Source organism: Barbus barbus, assembly GCF_936440315.1.
Source record: "Barbus barbus genome assembly, chromosome: 38".
NCBI classification, from domain to species: Eukaryota; Metazoa; Chordata; class Actinopteri; order Cypriniformes; family Cyprinidae; genus Barbus; species Barbus barbus.
The window spans coordinates 27,150,253-27,166,507 of NC_136716.1; the positions used below are offsets into that span (position 1 = coordinate 27,150,253).

At 39.6% G+C, this 16,255-nt stretch overlaps 1 protein-coding gene across 1 annotated transcript in view; it reads right to left on the reverse strand.

Moving 5' to 3' along the window:
• The window catches only part of LOC306857542 (testican-2-like), a gene marked incomplete at both ends in the record, with an annotated part of 39,221 nt that extends 32,668 nt beyond the window's left edge, over positions 1-6,553 (reverse strand). The window contains one exon of the mRNA XM_079397526.1: positions 6,398-6,553. Within this exon, the coding sequence (XP_079253652.1) occupies positions 6,398-6,553 (156 nt within the window). The remainder of the gene's footprint in view (positions 1-6,397) is intronic.
• Positions 6,554-16,255: the final 9,702 nt, after the last annotated feature.

The window sequence follows — 16,255 nt, forward strand, 5'->3', positions numbered from 1 at the left end:
GGAAACCACGTCCGTCGGGAGGCCATGTAACCGAAAGACGTGGTCAATGACTGTTACCGCTGTCTCCTTGGCTGAGGGTAATTTGGGCAAGGGAATAAAGTGGGCCGCCTTCGAGAATCGGTCCACCACGGTCAAAACTACCGTGTTACCCTGAGAGGGTGGGAGGGCGGTGACAAAATCTAGAGCGATATGGGACCAGGGTCTCGAAGGGACCGGCAGCGGTTGAAGGAGCCCATCTGGGGGTCTATTGGAAGTCTTACCAGTGGCACAAACTGAGCAAGCCAAAACAAAACTGTGAACATCACGAGCCATAAGTGGCCACCAAAATCGTTGCTTGACTAAAGATATAGTGCGACTGACTCCTGGATGACAAGCCACATTGGAACAATGACCCCACTGAATAACGTCGGACCGTAATCCCTCCGGCACAAACAACCGGTTCGGTGGGCAGCCGACCGGAGGCGTTACCCCTTGTAAGGCTGTTTTGACCTTCGATTCGACCTCCCATGTGAGTGTGGAGACAATAAGTGTCTCTGGAAAAATGCACTCGGGAGTAGACGGGCGATCGGAACGGTCAAAAATGCGTGATAAGGAATCGGGTTTGATGTTCTTGGAACCCGGGCGGTACGAGAGAGTGAAATCAAAACGTCCGAAAAAAAGTGCCCACCGAGCCTGCCTGGAGTTCAATCTTTTGGCAGTTCTAATGTATTCTAAGTTCTTATGATCGGTCCATACGATAAAAGGTACCCCTGACCCTTCTAACCAGTGACGCCATTCCTCCAATGCTAACTTGACTGCCAACAACTCTCGGTTACCAATGTCATAATTACTCTCGGCAGGGGACAAACGATGGGACAAAAACGCGCATGGATGCATTCTGTCGTCCGCCGGAGAGCGCTGGGATAGCACTGCACCTACCCCCACCTCTGACGCATCGACCTCCACCACGAACTGACGTGATGGATCAGGGGTGACTAAGATGGGGGCTGAGACGAAGCGGCCCTTCAGTTTGGCAAACGCAGCCTCAGCTGCGTCTGACCACCTGAACGTAGTCCTGGGGGAGGTCAAGGCAGTCAGAGGCGCGGCTAGTTGGCTGAAATTGCGAATAAAACGCCGGTAGAAGTTGGCGAAGCCCAGAAACCTCTGTAGGGCCTTACGGGAATCTGGACTTGGCCACTCCACCACAGCCTTAACCTTGTCAGGATCCATGCGCACTCCCTCGGACGACACAATGTACCCTAGAAAAGGAACAGACTGTGCATGAAAAGCGCATTTCTCCGCCTTGACAAAAAGCCCATTCTCTAGCAACCTCTGAAGCACTCGCCGGACGTGCTGCACATGTTCCTGGAGAGATGAAGAAAAAATCAGTATGTCATCCAGGTAAACATATATGAACTGATCTACCATATCTCGCAGCACGTCATTGATGAGTGCCTGGAAGACCGCTGGGGAGTTGGACAGCCCGAAGGGCATGACCAAGTACTCAAAGTGCCCCCTAGGGGTGTTAAAAGCAGTCTTCCACTCATCCCCCTTCCTAATGCGGACCAAATGATAAGCATTACGTAAATCCAATTTTGTGAAAATAGACGCTCCCTGCAATCTCTCGAAGGCTGAAGACATTAACGGCAAAGGATAGGTATTCTTTACCGTGATGTTGTTCAGTCTCCGGTAATCAATACAAGGTCGCAGGGATCCGTCCTTCTTCCCCACAAAAAAGAACCCCGCCCCCGCTGGAGAAGAGGAGGGGCGGATGAACCCTGCTGCTAGAGAATCAGAAATATATTTCTCCATAGCCTCTCTCTCTGGAACAGAAAGTGAATATAACTTGCCCTTAGGCGGAGACGTACCTGGCAGTAACTCTATAGCACAGTCATAGGGACGATGCGGAGGGAGAGAAGCAGCCCGAGACTTACTGAACACCTCCTTCAGGTCGTGATACTCCGTGGGCACGTTTGACCAATCCACTGTCTCCTCCTGAAACGTAGAAACAGAAACAGACGGACAAGCAGACACAAGACAAGACTCATAACATTCACTGCTCCATTCCGATACTGATTTCTGCTGCCAATCGATCCTGGGGTTGTGTTTGGTGAACCAAGGGTGACCTAAAACAATGGGTGCCAGGGGGGAGTCCAGAATGTAGAATGAGATGGTTTCAGAGTGGTTGCCAGATACAATGAGTGTGACGGGTCCAGTGGTGAAGGAAATGATGGGAAGGGCTTGGCCATTGAGAGCGTGAACAGCGATGGTCTGAGTGAGGGGTAGAAGGGGAGCTTGGATCTTGAGTGCGAATGTGTGGTCCATAAAATTACCCTCGGCCCCAGAGTCCAATAGTGCTTGACAGTCGTGAGTGTGGGCTGACCATCGTAGTCTTACCGGGAGGAGTGTAGATGTTGATGAGGTCTTCTCTGCAGAGATCCCACCCGACAGTAGCCTCAACCTTACTGCCGGGCTGGCCCCTTTAGCCGGGCAGTTGTGAGCAAAATGTCCTGCCGCGCTGCAGTAAAGGCATAGGCCCTGGGATCTCCGCCTCTCCTTCTCCTCCCGGGAAAGCCGAGCTCGCCCGACCTGCATGGGCTCGTGATCGTGGACGGGACTGACCACGTCCCTGCCGCTGGCTCGTAACTCCGGTGTGGCTGCAGGAGCCCGAGCGGATAACAACCGGTGTTCCGCTCGAGTGATTCGGGAATCTACCCGAATCGCCAGCTCGATCAAGCCATTGAGAGTGGTGGGTAAATCCAAGACATAAATCTCTCTATGGACGCGGTCAGCCAGCCCATGCAGGAACATATCCCACTGCGCCTCCTCGTTCCACTGACACTCTGCCGCCAAAGTCCGGAACTCGATGGAGTAGTCGGCCACCGACCTCTCCTCCTGTCTGAGGTCCGCCAGGACCCGGGCCGCCTCTCTTCCCGCGACCGCACGGTCGAAGACCCTCCTCATCTCGGCGGAGAGTGTCTGGAACGAGGCACAGCATGGATCCTGGTTCTCCCACACCGCCGTTCCCCATAGCGCCGCTCTCCCCGTCAGTAAGGTGAGCACGAATGCCACCTTGCTCCGTTCGCTGCCAAAGGTTCTGGGTTGCAGGGAAAAATGCATCGAACAATGAGTCAAAAATGCTCTGCAAAAATTTGGCTCACCCTTGTATAGTTCGGGAGTGGGTAGGCGGGGCTCTGACAGGGAGACGGTCTCAGGTGGTACGAGGGGAGTAGGCGATGTGAGTGACGCAGTGGGAACTCGCAGATGTTGTAATTGCTGGGTGAGCTCGGACACCTGCGTCACCAGAGCTTGAATAGCCCGACCCGATTCGGTCATCCTCCTCTCCTGTGTGTCCATCCGCGACATGCTGCGACGGATGAACTCCTCCAGCAAGGAAGAGGACCCGCTTGCTGCTTCCATCTGTGGTCAGATCGTTCTGTCACGGGAATAATCTGGAGGAAGCAAGGATGCAAGCAAAACATAGATTTAATGATGTCAGATGATAATACAAGGAACCAAAGTCTCTCGGGTGGGCAGGTGACGCAGGGACAAAATGGACAGCGTGCTGATGATGAGTGATGACGGTGAATCCAGTGCCGGTGAACATCCAGAAGACGAAAACCACGAAGACTCCACACAGACGAGGACCAGGAACACTGAAGCAGACGGCACACGAGGCACGACACGGAGGACATCAAACAACGATCTGACAAAGAGAGGAGAGTGCGGTGAGGCTTTAAAGGTGAGTGGATTGGCAGCAGCTGGTGCGGGGAGTGAGATCAGCTGGCGCGCTGATGAGCGCCGAGCGGTAACGCCCACTCGCACATCCACACACACACACAGAGAACAACAATTACACGAGACATGAAGAAGCCAGTGAATTCATGAACCGTGACAGATATAAGGATATTGAGATATTGATATTGCTAAATTGATATTGATTTGGCATTTAATGCCATGATTCTATGAATTTAAAACTTTCTGCTCTGATTCAAGACCTTTTTAGGCCTTAAGTTGTGGAAGAGCGAATTAAGACTTTAACACCAGCAGAAATCCTGTCATTTTAATTCAATACGAAATGATGCACAGCCCTTTGAACTTTTATCTTCATCCAATTAATTGCTTCTAATGAAAATAACTCTCAAACTGCATTTTTTCTCAGATATTCTGTTTTACTCCGAAATACGCCACATTACAGAAGTTGAAAATTGTACATGGTTTGTTCTGTCTGGTTCAGAGGAGCAGATTAACTGTAAACAAGCTTAACTAGTAAACAAGCTTAACCTCAACTTGCTGTACAGCATCAGCAAAACTACAATATTATCATTAAAAAACCCATTTAGAAACAAAATGGCCTAAATCAGTTATATGTTCTCTAGTATTTACACCATGAGTTAAACAGCTGCAGGCAACAAAATACCCTTCATCTAATTTATTCACAGCAGTTGCAACAAATCATTCTCAGCATATTTTTCTGCAAATCAACCATCTGTGCAAGACACTGCATTATCAGTCAAGAAATCTGTCTGAAACATGACTGCAAGATAACACGATTCTTCTTGGCATAATTGATCGTGATGAGATGCTTCTTTCCTAACAACTGTCTCAGGAATAGTGCTGTTATTAATAATGATGCTGCGCTGCAGAGCTATTAATCAATCACTGCTTCAGTGCGCAGATATTACTCAGTCCGCGCCGTAACGTTTGAGTGACGCTTCCCTTCAGCTAATTGTGCTGGAATCTGTTCTGAAGTTTGAGATTTGCATCACATTATGCAAAAACAGGAGATAATGTGACAGGAGCATCAGTCAGCTATGGAGTCAACTTTTTCCCTCAGTGAATCACCTGAAGCAGACCGATTTCAAAATACTGCTGCATTCTTGTATAGTATAATATAGTAGTATAGCGCAGGGTCCAAAATTAGCATGCAGCAAGCACAAAATGCTAATCAAATTGGCTTTGGCTTGTAGAGTATAAAACAGTTACTCACAAGCTGCCTGGTAAACTGCAATATTACATGCTTTAAATCTGTAAGAATAGCAATCTGACCGTGTCACTGATGTTAGAGACACGTGTTGTTCAAATCAATTAATGTATTGTCAGAATCTAATCCAGAATGCCTGAAGTTATTACATGAGGAATATTCCTCATATACCTTTCAAATAAAACTATATATTTATTAGTACAGCATTAAACATAAATGTGACCCGTGCTGGCAAAATGAGGCGGAATGAGCTAATTAAAAATAATTTTACAACTCCCCTAGACTTAAACAGTTGAGTTTTACCGTTTTCGAATCCATTCAGCCGATGCTAATGGTCTAACCCGATTCAATGATCTATGCTAAGCTAAGCTAAAAGTGCTACCGCCAGACCCGGAGATCGGCTGAATGGATTCCTATTTCCAAAAAAAAGTGGAGTGTTCCTTTAACCAATCACATCGCTGCGAACCTGATGAGGTCACCTGAGACCGACTTCATAGCCTAAAACTCTTGCTCTGAACACTCACAACACAATCTCTGTCACCTGAGTCAGTCCTGTGCTGACGGACGGTTCCCAAGGTGTCTTTCTCTCAAATAAACAAACACAAAACACACAATGTCTGTCTCTGTAGCGCTAACTCATCCAGACAGCAGAGCCTCGGGGAGCAGACGAGACTTCAGCTGTCATTTCTCACCAGCTCTCTCTCTCTCTCTTCCTAACAGTGTGATGGAGATGAGATTATGTGGAAAAGAGCAGGGAATGTTTCCTTGCTGCTCTGGCGAGAAAAAATCATTTGCAGAATAACAGCTCATAAATTCAGTATGTTTATTAACATACATTACTCTTGCAAAAACAAGGTTATCTGTATCTATTTCCTGCCATTTTTCATTTTTCACTGAATTGAGTTTATCATCTTGAATGATGTTGAGGTGATCTTCATACAGTGTTATTGTTTTTCTATACAGTAATAATTCATTTTTACTAATTACTTTATTTTTAAGTGTTTTAGTACTTCAACTTTCAACAAAAATTAGCTGAAATAAGTGTTTTTTGTGTATTTTGTTTCACATCAACGTTTATTTCAAGTAACAAAAACGTTTCAACATGATAAACTGATTTATTGCGTTCCTTTTTATAATTGTTGTATTAATTTTACATTGTTCTGGCAGCCTAAAATACATAATAAATTCGAAAAAATACAAAAAAAAATGTTTTGGGATTTGTTCCACACACGATGTTTTCACTGTGACAACATGCCCCGCTTTTAGAGTCAACGAACGGAATATTTATTCCCGTCAGTAACGGTAGAAACGTTCAATAGCGTTTTGTAGTCAAGACTTTATGGATATTTGTCGATGAAGAAAACGAACTTTAAAAATAGAATCTTACAATGTTGTAGTGAAGTCAGAATATTCGAGGTTTAACCGGTAACTCACGTCTCTGAAGCGGTTCCAGTGTCTGACGGTGCGGCTGTACCGGTGGACCGTTGAGAGCCACTGATGCTCGTCTTCCAGGAAATTCCCGCCGATCTCCCGCGCTTCTCTCGCGCTCAGCGTCACGAGCAGCAGCTGAAGAACGGATAAACCTCGCATCATGAGCCGCTTCTCACGAATAAACACCGGAGAACCGAGGCGACGGTCTGATGTCTGCTCAGGTGACGCGCAACTAGCGGACTGGAGAGAGGGAGAGAGAGAGAGAGAGTGAGAGAGACATAGTGAGAGAGAGAGAGAGAGAGAGTGAGAGGTTTAGCTTCAATATTACTAAAATACTAATGCGTTCATTTCATATAAGTTGTTGGAATATTCAGGGTCTTCATTCTTCGAATTTTGGTCCTAAAAGCACAGACCCAATTTTTCAGAAAAATAACAAAGATGCTGACATTATCATTCTCACTGAAACCTGGTGTTGAAAGGATGCGCTTACCTACTGTCCCTCGGGCTACTATGAAGTAATTGTACCCTCAGTTAAATTAAGTACAGTCCACCGTGGACGAGATTCAGGAGGAATTTTGGTGTGGTTCAGGGAAGCTCTGGCCAAACACATTTCTATTATTACACTAAGTAAATTACATTGCTGGTTAAAACTAAATCACATTGGCATTTTAACCACTGACACTTATCTTTGTGCCATTCCTCCAGCAGAATCCCCTTACCATGATGATGAGGAATATCTGAACTAGTGGTGGAAATTTTGATTCTTTCCAGAGACTCGTTCATTTTTCGTTCGTTCACCAAAATGATTCGTTCAGATTCGTTCACTAACTCGTTCAGTGACCATTTTTCCATATTACACAAATACGTCAGCATGTGCGGCAAAATGTGTTGTTCAACTAACGTATTTACTTGTTACAAAATAAAAACCGATTTGGCTTCATTAAAAAGTGTGCCCTTCTCATTAAATGAATAAAATAAGTCTAAATAAGTGATCAAAGTCATTACTCTTTTTATCTTTTAAATTACACTCTTTTCGGATGACCAATGCACAAGTGTTTTTTTATTTGTTTGCATACTAGGCTAGTTAACATTTAATTGTTTAGGCAGAGATTTACACGTTCAAATCTGAGATTATGTTAAACGAGGAGTTATTCTGTATGTAAAATATGAATATAAACAAGCGTGCACAGTACGGATACCTGTGCTTTGCATCCGCTTTCTGCTGATTGATGAACTAGATTGACAGAATGGCCGACCTACCCGGTCAACGAACTGGGTATAGCTACCAGTTCGTTCAATTCGTTCACGAACGGGAGATCTCTCTCTCGTTCAGACTCAAAACAGAGCCATCTCGGTCAATGATGCTATTATATTCGTTCGTTCGATCCAACCAATTACATGCCCCTTCTAAACCCGAGCTGAAATGCTATTTGCTGACGTGAGTCACGTGACGCAAATGAGATGGGATGACGTGACGCAAATAATCAATACTGCCATATTTTTTTATGTTTCACAGTTTTTAAACAAACAAAAGTGCATGACATGACTAACATAATGAAATATTTTTTTATTTAAAAATATGTAACTGTTCAAACATAAAACAACAATAATATAAATAAATAAAACAAAATGATAAATAAAAAAAAATAATAAAAAAATAAAACAATAATATAAAAAAATAAAACAAAGAACCAGTTGTTCGAACGACGAACGTAATAATGAGACGAGATGTATGTATGTAACAGTTCATTTGACTCTTTCAAACTCAAAGCAACTCAATGAAGGGCGTATTCGTTCACTAGATTCAACAAATCACATGCTCCGTCCTCGTATCATACTCGAAGGCTATTGGCTCGAGGTTTAGTCATTCTTTGACAGATGAAACGGTCCAGAGCTACGCATGCGCGGAATAGCGGCGCGCTGCGGTGGAGGGAGGAATTTCAGTGAACGAGAAATATGAGTCAATGGATTACGTGAACGAGAATGATTCGTTCACCTAAAAGATTCGTTCAAAAAGAACGATTCGTTCACGAACGTAACATCACTAATCTGAACAACATCCACACAGAGATCAGCCGTTTCCAGGCCCAGGGAAACATGCTGCTGTGTGGAGACTTTAACGCAAGAAGATCTGAACCTGATAACATAGATCCAAAGAGCAATGAACGTGTCTTTGGCCAAAACCCCCTGAGTCTCACAAAAAACCTCCCATCAAGAAACAATCTTGACCAAACTGTCAATAAAAACGGTAGAGAATTAGTGCAGCTCTGCCGAGCCTCAGGCCTGTACTTAATGGCAGGATCAGAGGGGACTCTTTAGGGAGGTTCACGTGTTGTTCAGGTCTTGGAGCTAGTGTAGTGGACTATACCATCACTGACATGGACCCCTCCTCCTTCAGTGCATTCACTGTCAGACAACAAACTCCACTGACCATAACCAAACTAACATTTATATTAAAACACATCACTCACTAACACAAAACATACCCGAAACCTGTCAAATGTATCAAATCCAGCCAGGATACAGATGGGCTTCAGACAGCACAGACACATTTATTCAAGCCTCAATTCTGAAGAAATGAAAAATCTAATCACTACATTTATTAACATAAAATTTGAAACAACTAAAGATGGTGTTAATTTGGCTATAAATGAAATAAATTACATATATAAAAAAGCAGCTTGCAAAACTGAGTTGAAAAAGAAAAGAAAACAATTTAGTAAAAATACATCAAAAGATGAAAAATGGTTTGACTCAGACTGCAAAACATTAAGAAAACAACTTAGAAAATGATCAAATATGAAACAAAGAACCAAACAACGCTGACATAAGAACTGAATACTGTTCAAGATTAAAACAATAAAAAGACACAAGACACAACAGAGAAAAATAAACACCATCTGACCAAAAGTTTACAAGAAATAGAACATTCAATAAATCATAATCAGTTCTGAGATATGAGGAATAATCTGAGCACAACAAAACCACAAGACCTACCAATACAAGACGGAAACATTTGGACAAAACATTTAGAAAATTTATATAAAGAAATCCCTCCAAAACAACTCATTAACAATTCTGATCAGATCAAACAAAGTCTGCAAACTTATGAAAACATAATTAAAAATAATCAAAACCCTCTCGACTTCCCAATTACACATGAAGAACTGATGAAGAAACTCAAAAGCCAAAGATGTCAGAAATCTTGTGGCCCTGACAGCATTCTGGGTGAAATGCTGAAACACAGCACCTGAGCTTCAGACAGCTGTGCTCAAATTATTCAACCTTGTATTAGTTCAGGCTGTTCTCCTGACATCTGGAGCCAGGGACTGATTACCCATATTCACAAGAGTGGAGACTAACTGGACCCTAATAATTTCAGAGACATTTGTGTGAGCAGTAATCTGGGGAAGTTATTTAGCAGTATTTTAAACAATAGAATAGTAAACTTCCTTAACGAACACAGTGTCCTGAGCCCTAGCCAGATTGGCTTTCTTCCTAATTATAGATCTACTGACCACATTTACACCCTACACACCCTAATCAATAAACACGGAAAAATATTTGCATGCTTTGTCGATTTAAAAACAGCATTTGATTCAATTTGGCACGACAGATTATATTACAAACTTAATAGTGGCTCCCGCCGCTGACCTCAAGCAATCCAATTCATCAATTAATGCTGATCGTGATTAATTTCTTCAGGATTCTGTGATGAACAAATTGCAATTAATGGTATTTAATTTATTTATCTGAAATAATTTGTAACAAATGTCTTTACGGTCACTTTTGATCAGATCAATTCGATTTGTCATCAATTAGCTAATTTAGAAAAAACTGTCTTCTGGATTAAAAATGCAAAATAATAATAATAAAACCATTTTTAGACATTTAACATAATAGCCTCTCAATGTATTCTTTACCATATGAATAAGGTAATCATTAATCAAGTCCAAAGCTTCATTTATTTGATCAAAAATACAGTAAAAACTAATATAATCAAGTGTTTTCAGCATCATTATCTTCAGCGCCACGTGATTCTTCAGAAATCATACTAATATGATTTGCCATCATAGGAAAAGATACATTTTAAAATATATTCACCTAGCAAACAGTTATTTTAAATTGTAATAATATTTCACAATATTACAGTTTTTATTGTGTTTTTGATCAACAAAGACAGCTTTAGTGAGTTTATGTCCAACCCCTCCCCCTCATTTACCATCATTTACCATGGTACCATCACGGTACCATAAGAATAACCTTACAACTTACAACAAAGTCCAGTTCTGCGGTACAGTAATAGTATTAGTAGTAATTCCATGATATTTTTATATGTATCATGGTACTGAATGACTAGCACAATCAAATACTGAAAAATACCATGGTATAACCATAGTACATGTCCAAAAACATGGTAATACTATGGTATTTTTGTTAGTGACAAACCAGGGTATTCACAGTCTCATGCACCACAGAAACAGATGATTTCAGCTCCGAGTTCATCTATTTTTAGTGGAATAATCCAGAGATTTGTCTAATAAACATATGAGGATTCAATAATCTCAGATTATATTGACATTTCCCCGCCTGATGCAGAAGAGCTGGTGTGTGTGTGTGTGTGTGTGTGTGTGTGTGTGTGTGTGTGTGTGGGCTAAACGGTTGGCAAAGTACTGTGCTCTTGTCTGCCATCATACTTGTATTCAACTGCATCTGTAATATTTATGTCCCTGTGGAGTATTTCTTTTAAGTATTTCTTTCACTTTCTGTAATCCTACAGGATTTTAAAGATTATTCTGCAGTTCAAATGTCTGATTACACAGCATATTTCTAAGGAAACCTATTTCCATCACAGAAATAAAAAAAAAGGTAAATTTGAAATTTTGTCCCTCATATTTCTGAAAAAAAAGCATTACAAAATATATAAACTCAGAACTGCAAGATATAAAAACTCACAATTATAATACAGCAGGTATTGAACACGTCACCATTTTTCTCAGTATGTATTTCTAAAGGTGCTGTTGACTTGAAATTTTCACCAGATGCCGGTAACAACCCAAGCATCCATACATACCAAGAAAACAAAAACCAGTTCAGAAATTAAGTTATGTGTATATAAACTCAGAATTACAAGATGTAAATCAGAATTAGGAGATATAAACTCTGAATTGCAAGATAAAGTCAGAATTGTTAGAATTTACTTGTATACTTTTTTTTTCTTCTAAATATTCAAATAACCCTGTTTTATGTATCTGTGCAACAGTGCAATCCATTGCAAAATAGGCCGTTTAGTAATTCAAACTCTTTCTAGGTGTCAAAACGTACAGTTTGTAAAAGTGTATTTAGAAACATATTTATGATCCCAGAAAATCAATGTGGAATTTAAAGAAACATTAGACTTACAGAAGACTTCTGCTGCTGGCAGGATATCGATCGATACGATTGAACCTATTTCAAATAAAGGTATATATTTCAAATAAACCTGATTACCGTGACAAGTGAGATGTTATTAAGAGAATAACTTTATAAAAATAAGGAAAGCATTGCATTCAACAAAAGCAATGCAGCAAGGTTTATGTATGTGAGCTATTCATTTAATCTTTTACTAATTGGCAATAAATCCACAATATTATATTTCAACCCAGCAGACATCAACAGCTCTTTGAGAATAAACAGATGTGAATGGATTTTCTGTGACATGATGTGCGACTATAAAGCGCTTGCACTTCATCAAAGACGTGTGAAGATAATAAAGGAGAAACACTCGTGTACTGAGGTTTGCAGAGGCGCTGTGAATGAGAGGTGGAGGCTGCAGGTGGGCAGAAGAAGCCCACGGCCTTAACTCAACGCTCATTATTGAGTGGGAAGATGTGAAATCAGGTTCACTGCTTCTCTATATGAAATAAAAGCATCTGTTAGCAGCATTATTCAGCGGAAAGAGAAACATCATTTAGTTCATCTCATTCCCCTCTGATGCTACTCAAACCTGTTGATATACCTCTGAGTCCTGTGTCTATCTGCTGACACAACCAAGTGGGAAGGTTATCAGCCGTTAATATGAATAATCTTAAATTGACTACATAATCTGCCTTTGCAATAAATACTGGTTTATGACAATTACAAATCACAAACACCTAATTATTTTAACTATTTGAATTATTTTATATCAAACACATCAATGAAACAACAGGAAAACGGTTTAATTCTATTGTATCCAATTCCCAGATGTTCAGATATTAGGGCACCGATGTGGAATATAATTCTGAACTGTAATCATCATATTTTTGATGGAAGGACACAGCTCTGAGAGGCTTGAGCAGTTGAAACAGGGAATGTTTGAGGGTTTGCTGTGGGCAGCAGTGACTCATGAGTTACTCACCCGTGTTCAGTCATGGGCCGGTCTTCATCTGACCGCTGATGCATGCTGGACCTTCAGAAACACAAACACAGAGCTCCTCACAGCGAGACCCATCCACAACAGCAGAAACACAACCACAAGTTAAAAAACTGGACATCAGTGACTTGTCAGAAATAAATACAAGTCATTTGCATTTAACCTAAATTTGTGCAAAAACGTATATCAACTTTTGGTAGTCTGATTCAATTACTGTAGTGAAATGCATGAACATCCCAAGTGTTTAAATCCATGTGCAGTCTGATCTAATATTTACTAGAAAACTAGTCACACTGGAACGGAAGATCAAGGTTAGTGCATTGCATTGAGATAAAAGTTAGTCAGACAGATCTGCATATAAACTGTGTTTCTGAAAGCGAGGAGTTAGGCTGTGATCAGCAGCGAGTCGAGGGAAACGCTGACGCCTCTCGGGTGATTTCTGCATCCCACGAGGAGAAACTGATTCGAGCACAGACTTCTGACGCACACATTCAGAGGACCTGCTCAAAAACCAGCCCACTCGCCTTCAAAACATTCATAATACTGTGCATATTAGTGAATCTGAATCTCATTAGTCCCAGATCTCCTGTCGAGTCTCCTGAAACGACTGAAGAAAGAGAGAGTTAATCACTATTAACCAGCAGAGAAGCAACATCACATGATCTGAACTGCTTAGTGCTTTCTTAATATCACAGGAGACTTCAAATGATTTAAAATATGACAAAACAAGCATTAAATTCAGCTGCTAAAAATCAAATATATTTCTTATTTTAGTTTAAACATATTTATACCTGGAATTTATGCCAATTTGGATTTATGCCAAATTTAAGCTCTACGATATTTTTTATAGGATAGAAATTGTGAGTATTTTTTGTATTTTTTTTAATAATATAAATTAAAGATATTAAAAATAACTCTTTTAAATATTAAAAATAAAATATAAAAATTATTTTCTTAAAATATTTGCATCGTTATCCAGTAAATAATGAACTGTGAAATTCATTGGTCAAAAAAGATTTCTAGTTCTGAAAAAAAAAATCATACAAATTAATAAAATTATAAAACGCTATGCATCTGTGTAATTATTATACTTTTGTTGTATGCTAAGTTCTAAAATATTTTATTGAATAGAATAATATTGATTATATGCATGCTTTTTAAAAAAAATATTCTCAAAATATATTTAATCCCTAAAATAATGAACTGGAAAAGTCATGCCAAATCATTGGTTAAAAAGCTTTTTAATTCTGGGAGAAAAACAACAACAACAACAACAACAATCAAAAGGCTATGCGTCTGTATAATAAATATGCATTTTTCTATGTCAAGTTCTAAAATATTTTATTCGATAGAAATTTAGTTAAAATATTTTGTAAAATATTCAAATATTATATTTTTTTATTATAAATGTTTGATAATTTTTTATACATTTTAAATGCTAAAACTGTAAGCAAGTGTATATAATTGAGAGCTTCCTCAGTCTCCTGTCACTTACAGTAATGCAGTCGTGTCTTTATTAAAGTCATGATCTCATTTGCTCTGAATGTATTGGTCCATTTATAACGAGCCACTAATTACATCCTGGCAAACAAGCGTTTTTAGTGGAACTCTTCCAAATGTGTGAAGTATTAGAGCGTCTTTGAAGAGGCTGACTTATGTCTGCTTTCATTAGAAGAGAATCTGAGCTCAAATCTCATTAACTTACACATGAGCGACTGCAGGCGGAGGAGGACGAGTCTCTCTCTTCTTCATCCTCTCAGGAGACTCTCGGGCTCTGATGATGAAGACATCGTGCTGACCTTTAACACACACACACACACACGAGAGACTGGAAGAGATGCATTTCGGGGGCAGATTCAGCTCTGTCTGCATGCTACGTGTGTGTGGGTTTATTTATTAGCAGATTTCCCTTGACTCTTATTTAATGTAAAGATGCACATGCAAGGGTGTAGAATTTAGTAGAGATCAGATGCAATGATATTTCCCTTCCAATATCCAGTGGCTATTAAATTCTTCCTATCCCTAATTTTGATTAAACCATTAAATACTGCAGCATGCGTGTATGTATCTATTGTTGTTGTAATTTCGACCGCATCTGGAATAACTCATACCACTGATATTACCTGAGAAGCAATATGCTAGAAAACTGCATGTTTACAAAGAACATAAGATGTTGAAAATAGTGGTTTTTGTTTATATAATATATTTATTATTCATGTATAAAAATACACACACATGCATGTATATATTAAGAAAAATGCTGTTTATATATTCAGTATATGAATATAAATACATGTAAATATTGTCATAATATTTACTGTATGGTGTGTATCTATATATACACAAACAATATATATATACAGTACACATATATTATGTAAACAAATACATATTTTGGATGCAATTAATCATTTGATAGCACTATGAGCACAGTCCAGGTGAACGATAGAGTTCAGTCTCTTTAACTTTATGTTATTCTGCTGTTTTGTGTTCATCTGCTTCTCCCATTTGCTCTTTTTACATCTCTATATAGACTAATACAATCACTTCTATGGTATGAGAGACAGGATGCTTTCAATTGATTTGCTATTGAACTGCAGCTCAAACTATTTCCAGTCTAGTGAATGAAGCTGAAGGGCTTTCTCTGTGTATAGCGCCACCTGCTGGACACTGACTGACAACACAACACTTTAAAACAGTGCTTCTCAATCAGATGACTTCTGTTCAAATATGACAAAAGCATTCAAATCAGATAAAATAACTCAAAATCAAAGATTTCCTACTTTATTTCACTCTCTCAAAAAGAGCCAGGATTTCCATAATCATTCAAAACATGGGAGCCTCTTTTTAAACTTTTAGATCTGGAAAATGCAAACTAATAAAATCTTGAATGAATAAAACATTCATGAATATACGGTTTTATACCAAGCTCTGAAATGTATATATCCTTATATATAAATATATATCCTATAATACTGTATATCCTTACCCAATAAAACATGGGCATTTGTATAATGAATAAAACTTTTTTTGTAAATTGAGATTTTTTTTAAATATGTGACCCTGGAGCACAAAACCAGTCATAAGTGTCATCTGAAAGCTGAATAAATAATCTTTCCATTGATGTATGGTTTGTTATGATAGGACAATATTAGTCTGAGATACAACTATCTGAAAATCTGGAATCTGAGGGAGCAAAAAAATCTAAATATTGAGAAAATCTCCTTTAAAGTTGTTCAAATGAAGTTCTTAGCAATGCATATTACTAATCAAAAATGAAGTTTTGATATATTTATGGTAGGAAATTTACTAAATATCTTCATGGAACATGATCTTAATATCCTAATGATTTTTGTCATAAAAGAGAAATGTATAATTTTGATCCATACAATGTATTGTTGTCTATTGCTACAGATATACCTGTGTTACTCATGACTGCTTTTGTGCTGCAGGGACACATATTATAC